General features: G+C 55.9%; 1 protein-coding gene across 5 annotated transcripts; it reads left to right on the top strand.

Annotated features, from left to right (window-relative positions):
• The first annotated feature begins 190 nt into the window (after positions 1 to 190).
• On the top strand, positions 191 to 23,700 carry FRMD6 (FERM domain containing 6). 5 transcript variants are annotated; one of them, XM_080396408.1, is made up of 15 exons: positions 191 to 3,562; positions 12,522 to 12,697; positions 13,472 to 13,562; positions 13,832 to 13,974; positions 14,605 to 14,681; positions 15,382 to 15,568; positions 16,765 to 16,920; positions 17,732 to 17,797; positions 17,906 to 17,974; positions 18,156 to 18,330; positions 19,209 to 19,544; positions 19,661 to 19,786; positions 20,494 to 20,585; positions 20,706 to 20,934; positions 21,697 to 23,700. In XM_080396408.1, the coding sequence occupies exons 2-15, from the start codon at positions 12,599 to 12,601 to the stop codon at positions 21,783 to 21,785; spliced, it is 1,935 nt and encodes a 644-aa protein (XP_080252534.1). In that variant the 5' UTR covers positions 191 to 3,562; positions 12,522 to 12,598; the 3' UTR covers positions 21,786 to 23,700. The 5 variants fall into 5 exon arrangements, with proteins under 5 accessions (XP_080252534.1, XP_080252533.1, XP_080252536.1 ...); XM_080396407.1 differs by having other exon boundaries at positions 192 to 3,558; XM_080396410.1 differs by having other exon boundaries at positions 193 to 3,558; positions 13,832 to 13,911.
• Positions 23,701 to 23,722: the final 22 nt, after the last annotated feature.

Genomic DNA, 23,722 nt, shown 5'->3' on the forward strand with positions numbered 1-23,722 from the left:
CAATGGCTGTGTGCCACCACCAGCTGCCCCAGCATGCTCAGCCAGCCATCCCACTCCTGTTCCTGGTCACCACCCAGGTATGGAGCTGGGGTGTCCCCGGGCCACTCCCCCCCCCCCCCCGCCCCCCCCCCCGGAAGATGCCCCTTTCCCTAGGGCCAGCTGGGGATGCTCAGCACCGTTCGGGGCTGGGTCCTGCGTGCTGGTTACTGGCTTTCCCAGCTCGCTGGCTGTTCAGCTGGGATGGACTGGGATGAATGGAGTTGAGGCTGTCAGAGAGTTGCTGCCCCAGGGAGTCACACCCAGGCAAATAGCAAAGTGGGGCAACACCGGGGCAAAAACCCCGAGGAGGGGTCCCGATGTGTGCCCAGGCATTTCATCATAAACCTAATTAAAGCAGATGCTTGATTATGTCTTTGTAAAGTGGGTATTTCTAGCCAAAAATCAGACGGCATTCTCCTAAAGGGCCCAGAAAATGCCAGAGGAAGCACCCACTCCCCGGAACGCAGCTTGGGTCCCTCGGTCCCAGTTGCTGCTGAGCCGGGGTGGGGGGACGTGTCTGCCCCAGCCTGGATGGGGAGGGAGGATTCCTTGGAAATCCCCCGTGAAATGCAAGAAATGGCGCAAGGTCCAGCTCCTCGCTGGAGTTTATAGCAACGCGCCGGCTGTTGTGGCTCTGTGCTGGGGGTTATTTATTTATTTTCTTCCCCTTATGGGCTAAGAAACCATTCCCAGCCCGAGCACAGCCCGTTCACAGTAGCTGGGATTTGTTTTCCTATCTGCTCTAGGGAAGAATTTCTAAATCTCAAGCTGTAGCCAGAGCCGGGGCCCTGATGCCATGCCAGGCATCGTCGAACAGCAGTGACAACCCTGTCCCCGAATGCACCCCACAAGGCTCGTTGGCTGCCTTCCCAAAAGCCAAGCATCACGGGCAGATGCTGAGGTCCCCATGCTGCTGGTCCAGGGTAAATTTTCCCAGCAGGAAATCCTAAAAACCCCTCGGGTGGATGCTGAGCACCAACAGCAGCACACCATGGGTCAGCACAGCCCCAGGGCATCTGCAAAGAGCATCAGCCCTTGGGAAAGGGAGCGGGATGCTGAGATCCAGAGGGATTTAGTTGTTACTCTGTTACTTTGTTTATAATTTTTATCCCATTAGCAAAATCGTAGGGAAACTATGTATGAGATAAGAGAGTGCGAGCATTGGTGCAACCATCCCTGCCACTAACAATGCTGTTATTGAAATGCAGGAATGGAAGATACTCGGCTGGTGATAATGCAGGATCACAGTGAACAGCTGCTATTTCCCGTCCTCTTAATATAAATATATCTAGTGTGAGAAAAATCTGTATATTTTATGTGAATGGTATTTTCAGTCATAACCACAACACCTTTTTTTTTTTTTCCTGAGATATGCCTAGCAATGCAATTAGCTCAGTTAAACCTTGTCAAAAAAAAAAAAAAAAAAAGTGCATTTATTACATTTTCCATCTGTGTTTCCACTTCTTGGGACTCTGAGCAAGATTAATCCCAGAATTGTTGAAGAGAAATGTCACCAGAGTCTTTGGGCTTTTCCTTTCACAGAGAGGCAGACCAGACACTGGCTAATGTCCATCTTTCCAAGCTCTCCCCACGTTGGAGCCTGGGGCAGCTCATGCCAAGCGTGGCTTTTCCCAGAGACTCTCCTCTGGCCATGGGAGCATCTCACGTCGACATGAGACACGGCATTTCTCTTAGGCTATATAACAGCATTAGCATACGTGCCATCCACGTACATGTTTATATATCGCCTTGCTGGTATCCAAGAGCTCTTCCTGCTGCTTTATTTAGCCTCTGCGGCAAAGCAGGCGCTGTGTTACTGTATTTCTGTATTACATGAGGCTGTGGGGGTGCGAGCGATGGGGCAGGGACAGTGTAGGACATGCTCAGCAGGACTGACTCATCCTCCTCAGCGACACACAAAGTGACAGGGCCATGTCCTGCTTGTGCCCTCCCCAACCTCTAATATGTTTTATGAGTTGGACTAAACAAGCCAAATGGCATCTCTGCCACATGCCTGGCCCCTACCTGGCTATCCCCCTGCATTCTCTGCAGGAGGGGTCTTTCCGGAGTGAATCCTGTGGGACAAAAAGAGATTTTTGGCTGGCCTTGGTGGTCCCTACTCAGCTGTGATGCTGCCTCTGCCCTCGGCCGCGGTGGCATTCGGCACGAGTGGCTTCATGGGGACTCAGCATGACATAAGCAGGGGCGAGCTGCTGGGTGGAAATACTCTCCAAATTGCTCATGGCATGGATAAGAGCACAAGAGCAAGCCCAAAGCTAAGGGTTTTCCAGCCCTGGCTCTGCCAAAAGCCAGGCTGGTTTTTTCCATGAGGAGAGCAGCACTTTGGATTCCCACTGCCGGTACCGTGCACTCGCATAATGTAATTACCCGGCACGATCTGTTGAGCTGCAAACAGATTTCAGAAAGGAGTGTCAGGGTATTTGCAGCAGAGCTGCTCTTTATTTAGGTCTGGGAACAAGCGGCTGTTCTCTCCTGGAGCCTCGTAGAGACTGTGGGGGCAGAGCCGGCCTCGCAGGTCATCCCGAAAAATGCCTATAGACACTTAAAAGTGAGGAATAAATAACTACTCCAAAAACAATCTCACCAGATGGCACTTCTGAAGAAGGAGTGGCTCAGAGATGCTTTGCTGCCAATTTATGGTGCTGCTGCTGCTGCTGTTGCTGCTATTCCCATCCTGGGTCACCTATGGAGAGACCCGTGTGCACGTTAGCTCTGTTATGTGCGCTGGGTGGTGGCTGGCCCTCGCCCGAATGAGCCCAAGTCACCTTTGATCCAGCTGCCAGGATGTCAGTAGAGGCTTTAATGGGAACAGGATTTAGCCCTAATTCTGCTCCTGCCTCAACCCAGCTCTTAAGTACTGGCTTAATATACCAGTGGCACAGCCAGGGCTGGGGATACTGGGCTGGGTGCTGCAGGTGCTCGGGCTGCCCTCCCCAGGGATGCTCAGGTCCCCACAGGGGCCATGTGGGGAGATGGCGGGGACCCGCAGGAGGGAGCTCAGCTCCTCTCCCTGGGTGAGTCTGGGTGGCTGTATTCTCTGGGGAGGCTTTGGGCCCCCTCCCGGGAAATGCGCACGTCCCCCAGGGAGGGTGCCCGCGCCCCTTCCAGAACAGGTTCGTGTTCACCGCGGGGAACGCGGAACCCCCGGGACCGGGGGCTGCCCGACCACCCGCGGCCCCTCCGGGGCAAATGCTGGCCGGGGTTGGGGGACAGGTGCTCGGCCGTCACCCCCGGGGCTGCCCGGGTCCCCTGGCCGGGGCTGCCCGGTGCCCCCACGCTGTCCCGGAGCCCGCGCTCAGGCGGGAGGCGGTGCCGGTGCCGCTCGGGGCGGTGCGGCCCGGAAAGGGGCGGGGGCGGCGGGCTGGGCTGGGCTGGGCACGGCTCCGCTAGGCTCGGCTCGGCTCGGCTCGGCTCGGCACGGCTCGGCTCGGCACGGCTCGGCTCGGCACGGCTCGGCTCGGCACGGCTCGGCAGGCAGCGCGGTCCCCGGAGCCGCAGGTAGGTGCGTGCCCGGCGCCGCGCACCACGCTCCCGGCCCGGCTTTGCCCGGCCCGGTTTAGCCCGGCTCGGCTCGGCTCGGGGGAGCCGCCGCGCTCTCGGCCCGGCGTGCCTCCCCCCCGGGGGCTGCCGCGGGTGGGCCCGGCGTGGGGTGGCGTGGGGCCGGCGCGGCTGCTTGTTGCGCTTGGGGGATGAGTTGGTGCCGGAGAAGTGCGAGAGGCTCCGGCTGCAGGAATGCGAGTCATTTCCTCCGCCCGCCCGCGGGGAGGTGAAGGCGAACAGCGGCCGGGGCTGCTCCGCCGGACCCGCCCGCCACGGCCCCGGCCCCGGCCCCGGCCCCGGCACGGCCCCGCCGGCTGGGTGCGCCCCCGGCGCCCTCGCCCGCGGGTCCCCTCGCTGGTGGGTCACGCTCGCCCCCAGATCCCCTCGCCCGCCGCACCCCTCGCCCAGGGGTCACGCTCACCCGCGGGCCCTCGAGCCTGCCGGACCCCTCGCCCCGGGTGGCACTCACCCACCGGTCCCCTTGCCCGTGGGACCCCTTGTGCATGAGTCACACTCGCCCACAGGTCTCCTTGCGCGTGGGTCGCACTCACCCACGGGTCCCCTCACCTGTGGGAGCCCTTGTTTGTTGGTCACGCTCACCCACAAACCCTGTTGCCTGTGGGACTCCTTGCCCCTGGGTCACATTCACCCACAGGTCCCCTCACTTTTGGGTCACACTCACCGACAAATCCCCTCGTCTATGGGACCACTCACCTCAGGATCACATTTGCCTGAGGGTCCCCTCACCTGTGGGCCCTCTTGTGCATGGGTCACATTCGCCCACAGGTCCCCTTGCCCATGGGTTCCCTTGCCTCTGGGTCACATTTGCCTGTGAGTCCCCTTGCCCATGGGTCCCCTCAGCTATGGGACCCCTCACCCATGGGTCACACTCACGCATCCCCTTGTCCCTGGGTCACACATGCCCGCAGACCCCCTTGCCCATGGGTCTCACTCACCCACAGATCCCCTTGCCTGTGGGATCCTGTGTTTGTGCATCACACTCGCTCACAAACCCCTTCACCCCCCATCACGCTCACCCACAGATCCCCTCACCCCAGCGTCACACTTGCCTGTGAGTCCCCTTGCCCATGGGACCCCTTGTTCATGGGTCACACTCACCCACGGGTCCCCTTGCCAATGGGGTTCCTCACCCCTGGGTCACACTAGCCTGCGATCCCCTTGCCCATGGGTCCCCTCACCCCTGGGTCACACTCACCCACGCATTCCCTCATCTGTGGGTCACTTGCCCACAGCCTCCCTCACCCATGGGTCACACTCAGCTGTGGGTTGCCTTGCGCATGGGTCCCCTCACCTGTGGATAACACTTGCCCATGGGTGACATTCACCCTGAGGTCACACTCACCCATGGGACCTCTTGCCTGTGGGCCACACTCACCAGTGGGTCCTTTTGCCCATGGGCCACCCTCACCTGTGGGTCCCCTCATCCGTGGGACCTCTTTGTCTGCAAGCCCTCTTTTCTGTGGGTTGCATTCACCCATGGGTCCCCTTGCCCGTGGATCCCATCATCTGTTGGTCCCCTCACCCGTGGGTCCTCTCATCCATAGATCCTCCTGTTCCTGGGTCACAGTCAGCCGTGGGACCCCATTGCCCATGGACCCCACTCACGTACGGGTGCCCCCACCCACGGCTCAGCCGGGGGGTCGGTGGCTCGGGGCGCGGGCTGCAGCCTGCCAGTGCCACTAATGGTCTTCTCCGGGTTTCCCACCGGGGATGCGAATCCCCGCCAGGTTCTGGAAGTGGTGAGGACAAACCCACGCAGCTCTTAAACGGGGCTTTAACTGACATCGTGCCCTCGTGGCAGGGAGGAAATCGGGGCCGAGGTTTCCCAGGTCGGAGCTGAGCTTTCCCAGGACCATGCTCCGTGTTCCCATGTCCTTTAACTGGTACATGGAGGAAGGTGGTGCCCAGTCCCACTGTACCCCCTGGCCCCCTGCCACCTTAGCTGTTGCCTTGCAGTCCTGAATCAGTTTTTTTCTGCTCGCAGCCAATGTGTTTCTGGTCAGGAGGATGTTTTTCCCTCTGAGCCCAACTCTGCTTTTCCCGGTGATGCTTCGGCGTGGCGTTGATGGAGCTGAGCATGCGGAGCTTTGCTGCTCTGCCTAATTCCTGGGCTGGTTTGTGGTGGTGTTTTTCCACGGGGCTCGTTCGCCCTCTCCGATTCTTGGGTAGAGCAGGGATTAATTCAAGCTCTCTTGCTTGAAAGCGATGTTGTTTTGTTTAAAATTCCCAGTCCCGAAGGCGTATTGGGGTTTGGTTATAGGTACTGGCTTTTCACTATCATTTTGTAAAGGGGTTTCTTTTTTTAAACTGAGTTTATTCAGGCTCTTTAAACCCAGAGTCTGTAAGCAATTATTCCATTACATGAAAGTCAGTACGCTGAAAAAGATTAATTCAGACCAGATGTAAAAATAAATGTGAATTTCAAATTAAGATGATGTCAGCTCCCTCCTGCTAAAAAAAAAAAAAAAAAAAAAAGCAGCCTTTGGACTCCAGATGGAGTACACAAATGATGGCGGTGGTTAAAATATCTGCCTGCTTCTTAATTGAGTTTTATGCTTTTTTTTTTTCTCCCCTTGTCTGAAAAGTGTGCTTAGGATATTTTTCAAACCAGGGAGGGAAAAAAAAAAGCTTTTCCCCATTGCTGCTGGGGCAGAAGTTTATGGAAGCTCTGGCGGAGGAGCAATCCCAGACAGAGAGCAGCACTGCTGGTGGGGAAGACAGATCCCCCTCTGCCCGCTCCAGGATTAAAAAATGTAACTTGGTTTGGTTTCGTTTTGCCAGATTAGGAGGTGGAAACGAGGCTGCCGTGGACTGCGGTGGGGGCAGAGCGGGCTCTGGATAGTCCCGGTGCTGTTATGTGCGTTTTGGCATAAAATGGAGCTGGTTTTCGGGCTCTTGGCTGTTTGCAGAGTTCTTCGCACCCTTTATTTTTTTACTTTCCCCATGTGCACAAAGCACTGCACGTTCCCCAGAGCAGGGAGGGGTTGGGGCACGGATCCCCTGTATGGGAGTGTGCCCTGTAGTGGGGTGCCAGGGATGGGGCTTCCCAAAAGTGCTTTCTCCCGGGAAGGAAGGGTTTGTCCAGGGCTGGAGCATCCTGGCAAGGTTATTAAATAGGGAGGTCCATGGTTTGGAAACCTGGGGCTGTGCTCTCTGTGGCGTGTGGGGATGCAGGATGGTGCCACTGGCCCTTGCAGCTGTTTTGTGGTCCAGGGATCCTGCAGCAAAGGCCCGGAGCCAAATCCAAAGGGGTTTAGGGATGCTGCTGCTAGTGTGGGCTGCAGCCTGCCTGCGGAGGGGGGAGCAAAGGCAATGCTTCATGTCCACATGCATCCTTCACAGTGATGTTGGTGGGCCGGGAAGCAGCATCTGAACTCTGGGAGGTTTGGGCTTTTTGCTGATGACACTGGGAGATGGTTCATAAAGCCCCCAAGAACATTGTGGGGGACAGGATTCAGAGCTGGATGGGGGAAGCTGGGGTGTCCTGAGCAAGACCTGCCCCAACCCAGTCTTGATGTAACTGGATGCTCTTTGCAGATATTTCTCTAATCCCAAAGGCTCAAGGCAAAGTTTTCCGGAAGGAAATAAAGTGGAAGGGGCCGGTTCAATAGCAGAAGAGGGAAGAGGAAAAGCAGGCGCCGTCCCTCCCTTGCTGGAGCCTGTGCCAGGCGAAATCCGTTTCTGTGTGCATCCTCAGCAGAGGCCAGGCTGCTTTATTTATATTTTAGTGCGCCAAAGTAAGGGAATGAAGAGGCCTGGGCTGGCTCAGCTGTGGATTGCAGGCGGGTGGTAAATCAGCACTTCCACACCAGATTGGGCTCCGTGCGTGCCGAAGAACGGGCAGGGGGAGCGGTTTCCCGAGTTGCTGTGGTTCGGCCTGTGTTTGTCCGTGCCCTGATGTGATGTCCCATGGGGCTCATCCCCAGCACTGGCTGCGATTGCAGCTGCAATGCACATAGGAGGAGACAGAGGAGCCATTATTCCGTCTTTGGGACGATGCCCTTGGCTCAGCCCTTTGCGACTTCCCTGGGTGTCCCCAGCATCCGCTCTGCCCCTTGCTGTTGTCCCATTGCAGTAGCCAAAGGGGGGACGGGGGAGGAGGAGGAGGAGGAGGAGGAGTGTTGCAGAGGTGGGGACAGGCGAGCTCCTGGGGGAACCTTCCTTGCAGAGGCTTTTTGGATGCCTCCAGCACTCAGGGGTATCTGCTGGGGCTGGTGGGGCTGGCCCCCGGCTGCCCAGGCTGTTTCCAGCATCCAAATAGCTTTTGTGGCGGATGAAGTAATGTAATATTTATAACCGAGTCCTTTTTCCCAGTGAAGGTCTCTTTCATCTGCCTCTCTTCATTAGGAGGAAACTGTTGAGTTCATGAAGAATTGGAGACGATTTTAATTACGGGGCAACCACAAGCAGGAATTAATCTAGCTTTTGGGTTAGTAGAAGCTGCATTAAGTGTTGGCCTTAAAACTTGTAATAACAGCTCGCGCATACCTGCGCCCTGTGATGTGGGGTAAAACCGACTCTAAACTCTTAAAAACAAGAAATTCCTGCCCCGTGAATTCATCTTCCCACCTCGCTCTGCACTTTGGGTAGCCTCTCGCTGCAGGACAGCCTGTGCCTACATGTGGGTCCTGTGCTGAATCCCTTCTCTCGCCCCTGTTGTGGCTCAGCAGCGCTAGAACTAAAGCCTGGTGATGGGTTAAATATCTGATACGACAGAATTTAAAAAAAAACAAATGGATATTTTGGCAAGGAGGAGATGAATCTGGGTGATGGAGAAATGGGCTGGGTCTGTCTAGGGCCTGCAGACTGGGGCTGGGTGGAGTGGTCAGCGCTGGGATGGTCTGGTGGGTACCACGGGGCTATGAGCTGGAGCCAAGACCGTGGGCATTGAGGCTGAGACACATCTTTTAAATGTAATGAAATAACGTGTGTGGGGGGGGAAGAAATGGTGCACATGCAAACCAACCTCACTTCTCATGCACAGAAGCTGCACGCTTGCTTCTTTGGAAGCAAAACCCATCTCAGCCGGCAAGTTCAAGCGATGTTAAATCCCTGACACTGGAATTGCATCCAAATTTATATTTCCTATGAGAGCCTGGCACGCTGCTCCGGCACCTCGGCCTGAAGCGGGCCGTGTTTGCAAGACCTCGTGCTGAGTAAATCCCCCGCCGAGTCAGCAGCGACAGCCCGAGCTGCTTTTCCAAGCTGCGCCGGCCGGCAGGTTTATTGCGTGATGTTTTCTTTCCAGCAAAGCTTTGCAATGGGGTTTATCCCGTGGCGTTGGTATGAGGGAGGAAGATGGTATTCCAGCAGCCTGGCTGTGAAAAACACGGCAGATCAAGGAATTTTCTGCAAATAGCCCGGGAGTTACAAGGCACACAAGGCACTTGCAGTGCCTTCCTATGGAGGTTTAATGCTCTTTTCCCTATGGCAGGGAAAATGTGGCTGGAAGACCTGGATCTCCTCGTGCTGTGGGGGCTGATCCGTGCCCAAGTCCTCATTCCCAGTGTTTTTTCCAGCTGTCTTTGCTCTCCCAATCGAAAACCCCTTGCAAAACTCCCAGGGTGGAGGTTCCCACTCGGGCTGCGGGGCGACCTGCGTCACCCCCCTGGCATGGTATTCCTGGGGGGCTCTCCCTGCAATCCAGGCTCTTTCCGGCTCAGAGCTGGGCATGTTCCTGCCTCATTGTCAGTGCTTGCACCAGAGCAGAAGCGACTCGGTGAGGGCAGCAGCGCGGGGTCCCAGGGAATCAAAGCTGACATTGTAGGAATGAGCAGCAGATGCTCGGAAAGAATTTGCCGGCGTCTGGCTGAGGCTGCTGGAGGCACATCGCCCTGGAAAGGGCTTTTTGTGCCCACTTGCTAAATCCGCGACAGCTCACAGAGATCTGGTAGAGCCCCAGGGGCAGCTCCTGGAGCTCAGGGGGGTCGCGCAAAGCTGCTGGCCACCCCTCTAGTGCTCTGTGTGTCGTCTGATGGGGTGTTATATCATTCAGCAGCCAGAACTGGAGCATTTTCTATACAAATACCAAAATATACGAGGTTGTGGGTTTTTTTCCTCTGGTGTTTTGCTTGCTCTCAGAGGTAGGGTCCTGCAGAGCTGCTGCTGGGGGAGATGTTTTCTTTGGCTCTGGTGGTGCAGTCCCCACCGAGCCACATCATGCCCATGCTCTGCTGACGCCAGCTCATGTGCTTTAATCCCCGATGCTCAGGGACTGATTCACGCTGCAGAAAGAGGAGTAAATATACAGACCAGCATGGGGATGAACAGCCCCAGGATGCCAAGAGCAGCATGGTACCACAGGGAAGCTCTCCTGGGGGACACACAAGCTGCACGGTGGGGCCTGATGCCTGGCCTCTGCCTGGTTTTTGAAGACAGCGAGGTGATAAGCTGTGACATTGGGGTCTTTGCCAGTGCCCTGAAGACTTGGTTTCATTTTCAAGTGCTCTTAAGAAGGGGTTTTCCTCGGGGACCCTGCTGCAAGCAGGGCTTGGTGCAGAGGCTGTGGTGGAGGAGGGACCTGTTCCCGACGCTCGCTGCTGCAGCAGGGGTGCTGCAGGGCCCTGGGTGTTCAGGGCCAATGCTGTGGTGCTGACAGCACAGAATAACCTCTGGGTGACGGGTTTACCAAGAAATCCAAGGTGGGTTGTGCCTGTGGCTGTAGTTCTGAGCCAGCTGTAGCCCACAGGGCTGCGCTGGGAAGATGCTGTCATGCACGCGTTGGGGCTGCAGGAGACTTCTGGGTGGGAGCGGGGTGCAGAGGGTGCTGGATGGTGCTCCAGGGCATGGGTGCTTTGCTGGGGATGCAGCACCCTCCCTGTCAAGGCCCACACAAGTCGCTTCACGCCCAGCCCTGTGTCGGTGCACCAGAGCTGCCGGGCACCCGGCTGGGGTGAGGATGTTTGCCAAATACCTTCAGCCCCATTTTGTTCACCGCTGTGATTTGTAATGAACCTTGAAACCGACCCATCCACTGCGCTGTTTGCTCCCAGTGGAGATCAATCATGTCTGGGCATGGCTGCTATGCACAGCCGTGATGCATGGATGCAATGCGCAAATGCAGTGCACGGCCACAATGAACAAATGCAATGCATGGCCGCAATGCGTGGGCACAATGCACAGTTGCAATGCAAAGCTGCAATGGATAGCCACAGTGCACCATCACAATGCATAGATGCAAAGCATGGCCATGTTGCATGGCTATGATACACACATGCGATGCATGGCCACAATGCACGTCTATGATACATAGATGCAATGCATAGCCAAGATGCAGTGCCAGAATGCGTGGGTGCAAGGCACACAGCCATGATGCATGGATGCAATACCTGGCCATGATTAACAGATGCAATGCACAGCTGCGATATGTAGTTGTGATGCACAGGTGCAATACCTGTCCGTGATACACCACCACAATGCAGGGATGCAATGCATGGCTATGATGCATGTCTGTGATACATGGATGCAATGCATGGCCATGAGGCACTGCCACAATGCACAGCCATGATGCACGGATGCAATACCTGGCCATGGTGCTCAGATGCAATGCACAGCTGCAATGCATGGTGGCGATGCATGGACACAATGCACAGATGCAACACCTGGCCCACGATGCACAGCTGCAGTGCATGGCCATGATGCACATGCAGGGATGCAATGCATGGCTATGATGCAGGGATCCAATGCATGGTTATGATGCACGTCTGTGATGCATGGATGCATGGATGTGGCCATGAGGCACTGCCACAATGCATGGGTGCAAGGCACAGCCATGATGCAAGGATGCAACGCACAGATGCAATACCTGGCCATGATGCACTGATGCAATGCACAGCTGCAGTGCTGGCCGCAATGCATCTCCACAGTGGAAGGACGCAGCACATGGCCATGTTGCATGTCTGTGATACACAGGTGCAACGCGCAGGCATGATGCACAGCTGTGCAAGGTCTTGGTGGTGCAAACCCAGAGTGGTGAGGCCAGAAAGCATCACCTCTGGATTTCCCAACTTCTGCAAAACCTCAGTAACTACCTAACAAAAAGTTACCTCGGGGCACTTTTTTCCCTGCTGTACAAATATGCAAGTTAAACTGTTTTGGAAGCCAAAGGCATTTTTATGTAGACCAAAGCAAATATTTGGTGAAGAGGGAGACGCTACACTGTCCTCGGTGCCAACATAAATCTATGGGTTAGAAAAATGGTGAACTAGTTTAAGGATCCTTTTTTATGGTGTCATGTGTGCGTTTGTGCCCCTGGGGATGGTCAAGGGCTAAAAAGTGCTTAAGGAATATTTGCCTGTGAGAATAAGAATTGCCTGGGGTTAACGCTAGAATGGATTCACCTGCTCGGCCCTGGTATGGATTTAGGCAAACACTGGGAAATGGCAAGAGATGATAATTCCCATCTGCAAATCACTGCTAGTGTGTGGGTTGTTTTATTTAACCCCCATAAAGAGCTGGAGCTGGAGGGAACGATGCTGAAAGGGACATGGGGGTACTGCCGTGGGACCCCGCACCAGCCCCTTGCCTTTCTGTTGCTGGCAGCAAAACCTCCCACACTGCCACACCGCTCCTCCCCAGCACAGCCGGGTTTGTTCCCAGCAGATAGACTTTTTTTTTTTTTTTTAATTATGCCAGGAAGGCCTTTCCTGAGGTTTTTACGAACCCGAGCTGGGAGAATAAAACTGCTGGGTCAGGTTTTTTGGGCTCAGCTGCGATCCTGCACTGCCCTGACCGCGGCGCCGGGGTTGGGATGTGCGGTGGCCGTGGTGGGGTGCGCTTCGGGGGGTTTGGGGGACACCCCGCTTCTGAGGGGATGTGGCGATGGGTGGGAAGGATGCCTGCTTGGGGTGTGGGAAGCTGGGGGTGCTGTGTGGAGGGCTCAGCACCCTTCTAACCCACAGGGATGGCGCCCACGGGGACCGAGGCCGCCCTGGCCCACTGGTGAGGTGCCTGCCGCCCGCCCCAAGCCCGGACCACGATGAACAAACTGACCTTCCACAACAACAGAGTCATGCAGGACCGCCGCAGCGTTTGCATCTTCCTCCCCAATGACGACTCCCTCAACATCATCATCAATGTAAGGCAGCGCAGGGGCCAGGGAAACCCCCTGAGCACCAATGTTTTCATCATGCCAAGGGCTTGCCACCAGCTGCATTTGCAAGCTCTGGTTTTGCTTCTGGTTTTAATTTTGAGCCTGCCTGCTCTCCCCCTGCCAGAGAAATGCACACAAGTTATTCCCCCTGAAGGCTGCGGCAGTGTTTTACTCCCTCTTGCTTCTTGGTGACTCGATGTGCTGCTGGCAGTGCTGTGGTTTTTGGCAGGTGACCTGCTGCGTGCCATCCCACAGGGCAGCACCAGGAGTTGCGGGCAGTTCCTCCTCCTTTAGTCCTCACTCCACGCATCCATTGTGGGTGGCAATTCAGTCTCCTGTACCCCAGCAAATAAACAGGAGGGGGTCTGGCTCTGATTCGGATGTAGTATTGAATGTGGAAATTCCCTTGCTTTTTATGTTTTTTAATTCACCACCAGCCAATATTCTGTTCTCTGTCCCCAAAGCCATCTCCCTGGTGCCAGGCTGGTTTGCGGTGAGGTCTCTACCACCGCATTGTTCTGGAGCTGCCCCGTGGTCCCCTGTGTATCCCATCCCTGGGAGAGCTCTGGTCCTGCACCCCAGGGGGGACCCTGCTTTTGGGGACTTCTGTGTTGGCCCCATGGAAAAATGAGCCTCACAGCCCAGCCTGTCACCCCCCTGGTCCTGCCTGGGGACCCTGTGGGGGGGGTTTGGTGCCACCTGCCCAGCTCAGCTGGGAACAGATGGAGCAGGCGCCATGTGTGGTGGTTTTTTTTGCAGGTGAAAATTTTGTGCCATGAGTTACTGGTGCAGGTGTGTGACCTCCTGAGGCTGAAGGACTGTCACCTCTTCGGGCTCAGCGTCATCCAGAGTAAGTCAGGGGCTTACACTGTGGGTTCAGTGCCTGTGGCTGGTCCAGCCTGATGCCATCGTGGCTCAGCAAGGTGCAGTGCCACCAGGGATGTGTGTTTGCCCAAAGGGGGATATAGATTTACCCAGCCCTTTGGTGGCCTCTCATTAGGTGACAAGGTTATGGGCCCCCACGCACTACCCACTGATGGGTTGTGGGGGCCAAGGCAGGGCTTGGCAGGATGCAGGGGACATGCACAGGGATGCTGATGCCACCTTTGTCCCATCCAGACAATGAGCACGTGTACATGGACCTGGCCCAGAAACTCTACAAGTACTGCCCCAAGGAGTGGAAGAAGGAGGCCAGCAAGGTCAGCGGTGAGGTCTTGCATGGAGAGCTGACGGCAGTAAGGCCACCTCTGTCCCCGTCGCAGGTCACTTCCAGGACATGGGAACGCAGCTGAGGGGCGGCGGGGTGGGGCACTTGGCTGTTAGCCTGCGCGGAGTGGTGGGGCGGGTGTGCAAAGTGAATGAAACCTGGATGATGCTTGACGGCTGTCACCCCATGTGCCACCACGTGCCCCAGCTGGGGATGCATCCTCCACACTCCCCACCCTGGAGCTGTGGGGTTTTTCCTCCCTTATTTCCTTGTTTTTCAGGAGAATTTTTGACGTATCCCTTCTTCCAGTTTCTAAAAATCAAGATTTGGGGTTTTTTTCCCTCCAAAGCACCTTTTAATTCTTTCAATGCAATGTACCAAGAGGGTTGGTGTGATGGCTCCTGTGCTGGTGCTGAGATGGGGACTAGTGGGTGATGAGGTGGGAGAGCGACAGCAGCAGTGGTGGGGGGCTGCTGGCCCCCTGGATGGCCTTGAGCCCAACCACTTGCTTCTTTACATCTAAATCCCCTTCATGTTTCAGCATATTGAGGGGGAATTCAGAAAAAAATGCCATGGTGGGGCAAGGGGTGGTGGTGACAGACCTGCCCCTGGGCGAGCCGAGGTGAGGGGCCGGGGTACGCTGCTGGGGTCTCTGCAGAAGCCCTGAAAATCTCCTCCGTTCCAGGGGATCGACCAGTTTGGCCCCCCGATGATCATCCACTTCCGAGTGCAGTACTATGTGGAAAACGGCAGGCTGATCAGGTAGGGCACCCACCCATCCCCACCATGGGGGCACCCCCCGGGCTCGGCTGGGGCAGGTGGCTGGCAGGGGAGCACCCTGGGGTGCCCCTGGCTCGGGGGCTGCTTACTGCAGCTGCACAGCCTCGGGATGCCGCGGGATGCTGCTTGCGTCCCAAAAGCTGGGGCTGTTTGTGGCTGGGTGCTGCCTGCTCCCTGCCACCTGCTGTGCAGGGGCAGGAGGGGACACTGCTCCCCGCCAGCGATGACAAAGCCTTTTAGGGGGCTGAGGATATCGTATTTAGGGGGTTATCAGAGCTTAACCCAGGGAACAGCCTGATATAAATTCATGTATGTGCCTGTGGCCGGGTGGGAGCTTCAGGTCCTGTTTCAGGGACAAAAAGATTTTCAGGGTGTGGGGTGTGTGGGGAGATGGTGACGTCTGCAGCCCCATAGGGATGCTCTCAGGGCGGGTTATTCCACCTGCGGGAGGCACCGGCTGGAAATTTCAGCTCAGCAAAGCGGCTGTGGTTTTGCAGCGCCTAGTGGGAGCCCCGGCTTTAATGAAGGGGGAAAAAGGGAGCAAACGCCTGAGCAGCCAGCCCTGCTCCCTCTCTAAGAGCTTCCCGCTGGGAGGAAGGTGTGAGATTGTCTCCCACCCCCTGGTCTGGGTCACGGGTGGGTGACTGCCCTTTCCTCCCCTCTCTTCTCTGCTCCCTCACAGCGACCGGACCGCACGCTACTACTACTACTGGCACCTGCGGAAGCAAGTGCTGCACTCGCAGTGCGTGCTGCGCGAGGAAGCCTATTTTCTCCTCACCGCCTTTGCTCTCCAAGCTGACCTGGGCGACTTCAAGCGCAACAAGCACTATGGGAAGTACTTTGAGCCTGAAGCCTATTTCCCTGCCTGGGTAAGCGCACTGTGACGGGATCCCCACTCTGAGCTCATGTGAACCCCCATGAGGCTGCTGATGCTGGGCTGCTCGGAGGCTTCCCGGGTGGATGGTGTTCCTGCTGCCTCCCTATCTCTGGCTTAGTCCCAGTTATTAATAACCTCTGACAACTGGAGGGCTGCAAATAGCTGCAGGCAGGGAGGGTTGGAGGCGGTGTGGTGGCTGGAGCAGCTCATATCGCTGGTGGGGATTTCCCTGTGTGCTGCAGGGATGCTCATGGGGGCTTCCCTGCATGCCACGTGCCATCAGGGTTTCATCCCACCATCACCACCAAGTGCACCCCCTCAGGCCTCTGGGAATTGGTGTCCTCTCTACTGGCAGCAGCCATGGGTGTAGGCAGCTCCTGGCATAATCCTGGAGGGAAACTGCGGCAGGGCACAGGGTGACATGCAGCCCCAGGTCACCTCAGACTGGCAGCAGAGCTGGGGCGATACCATCCTAATGATTTTGCGCAGGAATGGGGTAGGGAACAATCCCGTATGGCATGGCAGCAGCATAGACAGCTCCTGGCTGGGACCCCTTGCAGCAGGGCCACCCCTCCTCATGGCGAGGGCACGTCCCCAGACTCAGCAGGGTACCCAAAAACAAGTCCAATTATTACCAGACAGGTAAATACTAGTTAGTGGGGAGCAATGAGGGGCTGCATGGCCACATGTGATGTGCCCTTGGACCCCAAACAGGCGAACCTCCCCAGTGGCTCCCCACAGCCGGGACTGCCAGCAGATGCTGGCAAGGGGAAGATTAATAAAAATGCTGGGCACCATTGCTCACTTTATGTGTTTTCTGGGTTTTGCCCCAAAATCTGCCAGTTTCTTGCTTTTTTCACACATGTCACTGTGGAGCGCTAGCCCAGCGTTGGTGTCCCCAGCCACGCAGGGACCCCATGCGTGGTTCTGCCTGCCCCGGCATGGGTGTCACCAGTGGCATGAGCTCCCTGAGACGGGCACGCAGAGCAAACATGTGCTTCTCAGTGGGAAATCCTGCTGATGAGAAGTTGTTGGCTGCCGTATCTAATTCATTTTTGCTTGTAGCTCTCTATAACGGAGCATATTGCTCCCATTTCCCTTTTCCCTTGAAATCACCGGGGCTGGTGTCTGGCCCCAAGCAAGCATGGAGCAGTTCCCCCAGACAAGCTTCTCCTCTCCTCCAAACAGGTGGTTGCAAAAAGGGGCAAGGACTACATCCTGAAGCACGTCCCAAACATGCACAAAGATCAGTTTGCCCTGACGGCCTCCGAAGCCCATCTTAAGTACATCAAGGAGGCTGTCCGGCTGGATGACGTGGCGGTGCACTACTACAGGTTGTACAAGGTGAGCCCTGGCCACAAGCCCAGGCTGGGCTTTGGATTCAGGGATGCTTTTTATTGAAAGCAACAACAGCCAAGTGATTTCTAAGGTATTTTGGGAAGAGCTGTGGTTGAATTGGCACTCACTGGCTGGAGCAGAGCAGTCTCGAGGGCAGTGCTTTGCTCCCAGAGGCAACTTTTTATACTTCTGCTATTTTCTGCAAGTGAAGGAGAGGCAAGAGGTTGGCCAGGGTGTGGGGAGGCAGCTGTGAGGTTTCTGGGATCTTATTTTTTTGGCATCCTAAGAAATATCTGCTGGGTTTTTTCTCCTGGGCACAAAGCACTTTGTTTGCTGGGAGGTGGTGCTTCACAGACCACTTTGTAGCATCCTTAAGTTAAAGAGGAAAAGCCTTTGGGAGAGCACAGAGTGCCAGTGTAGCAACAGGTTCTTCTCAGGCATAGAAGTGCCCCAGCTCTGTTTCCGAAGGTTCTTCCAATTTTTCTGAGGTTAAACTGCTTTTCCAGACCCTTAAGCCAGGGTGTTTCTGGGTGGAGAGGTGGGTGGCAGGCGCCTGGGGGATGAGACTCAGAGGATGTTAGAGGAAGTGACTGGGCAGTGTGTGTGCATCATTAATTAAATGGTTGGACTCAGTGATCTTAAGGGTCTTCTCCAACCTAAATGATTCTATGATTAACACAGCACCTACCGCATGTGGCCGTTGCTGCTGCGTGGGAGATGAGGTGACTACAGGAGGATACCTGGGCTGGGAGGGCAGATTTATCCACTTCATGTTGCAAATTGTGTGTTTAAAAGCATCTGATTTTTCCTCCCTTAGGACAAAAGGGAGATAGAGGCCTCCCTGACACTGGGGCTGACGACGCGGGGCATCCAGATCTTCCAGGTAGGTGGCTGAGCAAGGGCGATGGCTCGGCTCCGTGCCCGCTGCCAGGCAGGCATGGGCAGCCCCTGCTGGCATCCTCAGCCGTGTCCACCTCTCCTCTTTTTGCAGAACCTGGATGAAGAAAAGCAGCTGCTCTATGACTTCCCCTGGACAAATGTGGGGAAACTGGTGTTCGTGGTGAGTGCCGCCATCGCCAGGCAGAGCATCCCTGCCCGTGTCGCTCCTGGGCTCTGCCGTGGGCATGGGGTGTTGTTGCACAGACCTCAGGTGGGGTGGTTAATAGGTGGGCAGTGGCAGGACTGGGAAACAATTAGGGTATTTTTCTCTCTGGGGCTGCTGTCCCCCCTCTCCCACGCAGGGCAAGAAGTTTGAGATCCTGCCGGATGGGCTGCCCTCAGCCAGAAAGCTCATCTACTACACGGGCTGCCCGCTGCGCTCCCGCCACCTCCTGCAGCTGCTCAGCAGCAGCCACCGGCTCTACATGAACCTGCAGCCCGTCCTGCGCCAGGTCCGCAAGCTGGAGGAGAACGAGGGTAGGTGCCCCCCAGGGCGTAAATCCCACCAGTGCCGGGCTTCCATCCAGCTTTTCTGCCCGTACAAGCGCCTGGTCCTTGTGCCAGCCCCGTGGCTGGGGGCATGTTGGGGGTGGCTGTCCCTACATCCCCCTTGACCGTGCGTCGGCACACCCTGGATTTGCCTGATGGGCAGACCTCTCCTGGCTGGGCTGAGTGCCCACAGACACCCCTCCCCGCACCTGCTTAATCCAGCACAAGCCTTGCTGTGGTCCCTGGTGGCCCAGTTCCTCCCAGTGCCTCAGTGCAGCACTTCCCAGTGCCCCACACCCCATCTCCAAGCTCAAAAAGCCCTTGTGCAAGTGTAAGGTCTTCCTCTTTCTCCTCTTTCCCTTCCTCATCTTCCTTTTTCTCTTCCTTATCTTCTTCCTGCCCCTCCTCATCCTCCTCCTTGACCTCCTCTTATTCTTCCTCCTCATCCTCCTCCTTGACCTCCTCTTATTCTTCCTCCTCATCCTCCTTTTCTTTCTCCTATTCTACCTCATCTTCTTCCTCTTCTTCCTCCTCCTTGTCCTGCTCAACTTCTTCCTGCTCATTGTCCCTCCTCCTCCTTTTCTTTCTCCTCCTCCTCTTCCTCCTTCTCTTCTTCCTCTCCTCCTCTTTCTCCTTTGGAGGGACAGCACAGCACAGAGCACAGCAAGTTTGAGGCCCCCTACTCCACCATCCCCATATGCCACTGGGACAGGGCTGGCTCCTGGTGTGCCACCGTGACTGGGCTTTGGTGACAGTGCCCCTAGGTGCTGGGGGAGGGGCCATGCCCCATCCCAGGGGGGCCAGGGCACCTGGAGGGGTTGGGGTGCAGGCTGCTGTGTGCCAACGGTGTGCCGCTGGCCTTGCAGAGAAGAAGCAGTACCGCGAGTCGTACATCAGTGACACCCTTGATCTGGACATGGAGCAGCTGGAGAAGCGGTCGCGGGCCAGCGGCAGCAGTGCCGGCAGCATCCGGCACAAGCGCCTCTCCCGGCACTCCACCGCCAGCCACAGCAGCTCCCACACCTCGGGCATCGAGACCGACCCCAAACCCAGGGAAGTGGGCCCTGAGGACGGCTTCTCAGGGGCCGGTGCCCACCGCAAGCTGAAGACGTGCAGCTCCATGACTAGCCATGGTAGCTCCCACACCTCCGGGGTGGAGAGCGGCGGGAAGGACCGACTGGAGGAGGACTCCCAGGATGATGGTGAGACACCAGTTGAGCATGGGCTTTCCAGCTTGGGTCTCACCGGGTGAATTGGGGTTGGAGGGTGCTCTGAAGGTGCACATCAGTGACTTGTCCCACCTCCTCCTCGCCTGCAGAAATCGAGATGCTGGTGGATGACCCCCGGGAGCTGGAGCAGGCTGGTGAGATGGAGGTGAGCCCTGACATGTGCGTCTACATCACGGAGGACATGCTGCTGTCACGCAAGTTCAATGGGCACTCCGGTAAGGTGGCAGCCACTTTTCTTTCCGAGTCTTCAATTCAAGTCACACCTTTGGTGTTCGGCAGAACGAAATTAGCCCAAGGCGTCTGTTTGGGATGCTGGGAAAAGCCGTTTGCCCCATGGGTCAAAGGAGAAATGGGATAAATTTGGTGAAACTATAAAGAGAAGGGGTTGCCCGGGAAAGGTGCAGGTTTTACTCTGAGCCGGACTGATGCTCCATGTAGCCGCCCCGTGGTACAGAGGCGTGCGCCCAGGCATGCTGGCTTATTTGGAGATACCAGGGCCCGGGGGCAATGGACATAATTTCAGCACTCAGTTGCTGGGGCCCACTTTCAGTTTCTTCACAACGCCTCGCTTGTTCCCATGAGCATGGGTGCTGTTATCGCATGTACGAGCCAGGCTTCTTCTAGAGCTGTGCCTGCACCCAAAGAGTCGTCTGCATTTCCAGCTCCGTGCTGGGAGCTACTGGGAGGTCTTGGTGCCAGGCTCCCTGGTGATGGCTTTGGATGCTGTTTTGTTGCAAATTTGGGATGCTTTGTAGGTAACTCTGGTTGCAAGTGGAGCCATTGGGGTGGGTGATGCCACCCCATTGCGCTGAGGGTGCCTTTGCCCAAAAGCGAGGGCAAGCCCCCAGGGGCAGCAGGCATGGAGAGCTGAGAAGCCTTGAAAGAACCTTCACACTCTCCTCTTCCTCCCTCTCTGGCGCAGGGCTTATCGTGAAAGAGATCAGCTCCTCCACCTCCAGCTCCTCGGAGACAGTGGTGAAGCTGCGTGGGCAGAGCACCGACTCCTTACCCCAGGTACGTGGTGTTGGGGGGGCTTTGGGGAAACCCGGAGCTCTGCTGGCACTGGCATTTTGGGTTTCCCAGACCCCCTTGGCTCCCCGGCAGGTCCTGAGCCTCCTCTCTGCTTTGTCCTAGACAACGTGCAGGAAACCGAAGACATCAACGGACCGGCACAGCCTTAGCCTGGATGACATTCGGCTCTACCAGAAGGACTTCTTACAGCTGGCCAACCTCTGCCAGGACACGGCCCAGAGCTACACCTTCGGCTGCGCCCATGGGCTGGAGGAGGAAGGGCTCTACTGCAACGGCTGCTTGGCCCAGCAGTGCATCAACATCCAAGAGACCTTCCCCGTCAAAAGAACCAGTAAATACTTCTCGTTGGATCTCACCCATGACGAAGTCCCCGAGTTTGTCGTCTGAGCGCCGCGGGGGGGGCAGGACTGGCTGCCCGCCCTCGGGGGGAGGCTGGGGCTCCCTGCCCTGCACTGGGGGCTGTCAGCGTCGCCTTTCCCCGGCCCTGCACCACTCCCTGCAAACCGGGGCCGTGGAAACCATGGCACTCACAGGGTCGCTCCGATGGCGGGTGGGATGGAGACCCCCGGGCATGGCGGAGTCCCACCGGTGGTCCCCCAGCATCCTTTCTCCTCTGGATGAGTTTGTGCCGAACACAAGTTGTTTTATTTCGACTGGGAGAAGCACAACTTGTTTGAGCTAGCAGAAGCCAACCCATGTTTTCTCATCACCTCATGGTGAGGTGGCCTATTCTCCTCCTTGCCCCCATCTTCAGTGCTGCCAGCAGCTCCAGCAGTGGCTTGGTAGCAGCCGATGATGGAGAGAAAGTGCCAGAATGTTGTGTTCAAGTCAAGCCAAAGAAATGTAAATACCCTAAAGGCCAGTATGGGGAGGGAGAATTAAGCAATAACCAGCCGAGGATCTCCAGGCACTGGTGATGTACCGTGGAGGAAGGCATGACCAGCGGCTGCTGGGGCAGAGCATCAACCCAGTTCTTCCAAAAACACATGATGGAGGTCAGACCAGAGCAGTCCTGGTGAGGCAGCTGGCAGCTGGGAGGTCTCAGAGCCGTTTGCAGCTTGTTTTTTCTCTTTTTTTTCTTTTTTTTTTGGAGGAAAAAAACCCAAAACCAAAAAAAAAAAAAAAACCCAACCCAAGAAAACAGCAAGCAAAGGAGGATGGAAAAGAGTAAGTCACCTGTAAGGATATTGCAATAACGCATCCCAGACTTTGAATATATAGAGATTACATATATAAATATATTGAGGTATGTATGTTTATATATGTCTGGATCTTATAGACCCATTTGCATTTTACTTCTGCTCTAAAATACCTTTTATACAAAGGATCTGCCTCTCCTTTAATGAACTGTATAAACACTTATATTTTTTTCTAAGCACTAAGGTGAGAGAATAGACTTTCCTCTCGAGAAGAATATGTATGCAACCATGTTGTAAGTGTGGCTCTTCCCGGCGCAGTCTCCGTTGTATTTTACCAAGGCTTTTCATGCGTCTTTAGGTCACTTACAGTTTGAATAGTTCTGCTAAAGGATGATGGTGATGTGCTAGAAAAACCCAAGGGCAGCTTCTGAGTGTGTCCTAGGGAAGCCAGCCTGTCCAGGTGTAATATTTCCCATCGGTACCGGAGGGTAAAGCATTACAGCAGCTAATATTCACAGCACAATGCCTTTTTAGTCGATATTTTTAATTAGAGTTTAGTGATTGACAGCCAAAGTTTTGCCATATTTTGATATACCACCTTTTTTTTAACTGGAAACTTTTCTTAAAAAAATAATATTATTTTATAAACAAGCACAATCTTATTTTTATAAGAAATGTTGGGGGAGGGGGCCAAGAAAGGGGAGCTGGTACCAAAAGAAGCGGAGCGTAGCTATTGGCACAGTGTAAAAAACCTCAGCGTTACTGATGCGGGAGCTGGTAGGGGAGAGCTTTGGGTGCTGCCACAGCTCTGCACAGTGTGACTGTGGCACTGGCACAGTGTGTCCCCACCCCAGAGCTTGGTCTTGCCTGGCATGAGGGATATTATGGGAAAATAATATAGACAGCCAAATGCTGGCAGGGCAAGCTGGAGGACGGTGGCCTCTAAAGGCTCTCTTTGTCTCCCCTAGAGCTGTCCAGGCAGCCGGAGGGATGCTGCCTGGGGGCTCAGGGCTATGTGCCCTGCTCTGGTTTTGGGGGGAACCCCAGCAAACCCCCCAAAAGCCTCTCTTGTGAGCACTGTGTCCCAGGCTGGGATGCTAGGGTTTGCTAGCAGCGGCATCCCATCCATGGCTGCGTTTGCAGTGTGCAGCAGGATTGGTGTGCACCAGCAACATGTGTCTGCCCTGCTGGAACTGCGTGGGCTGGTACAGGCAGGAAAATCCCCTAAAATCATCCCCAGCCTCTTTTTTTTTCTCCTCTGCCAGCCCCTGTGAGGCAGCAGGGCTGCAGCACCCAGCTGAGGCGTCTTGCTGGCAGCCCCTCTGCCAGACAGCCCCAGGTGCCCTCCATGGGACCCTCAGCCACTGCTCTGCCGAAACACATAGCTGGAGGGAGAAAAAAGGGTAAATTGTGTAAAGAAATGCTTGACGCTGGTCAGAAAGCATTGCAGGGTGGGGGACAGCTAGATCAGGGCCTCTCTGTTTCTTCCCCCACCCTGTTATCCTGCAGCTGAACCCGGACCGAAGTGTCCTAGCCAGGGTTGGAGTGATGTCGGGGGCTGCAATGGAGCTCACCCCTGGGCAAGCAGGAGCAGTGCCCTGCGAGCCAGCGGGGGCGTGCCAGGGAGCAGGGGGACACAGAGGTGCCCTTTAATTGCATAGGTGGCCAGGGTGGCTGCACAGGTCCTGTGGGGGACAAGGGTGGCCGTGCTCGCCTGCCCTTCCTGCCTCTCCCCCTGCAATAATGAGCTATCTGTCTGCACGAACGAAATAGTCCTTTCTGTGAAAGGATCTTCCCGTCGGGGCGATGGGAGAGCCAGTGACTGTGCTGCAAAAGAAAAAACACAAGGAAAACTCTACTAAAACCCCGCAGCAAAATTATTTTGTACCAATGAAGTTTGTTGTGTGCCTTTTGCGGTACAGCTGGAAATGACAATAAAGTGACAGTTGTTTGCATTACTTTGACTCTTGGCAGTTTAAA

The sequence above is a fragment of the Falco punctatus genome (genome assembly GCF_963210335.1).
Source record: "Falco punctatus genome assembly, chromosome: 7".
In the NCBI taxonomy this organism is placed as follows: domain Eukaryota; kingdom Metazoa; phylum Chordata; class Aves; order Falconiformes; family Falconidae; genus Falco; species Falco punctatus.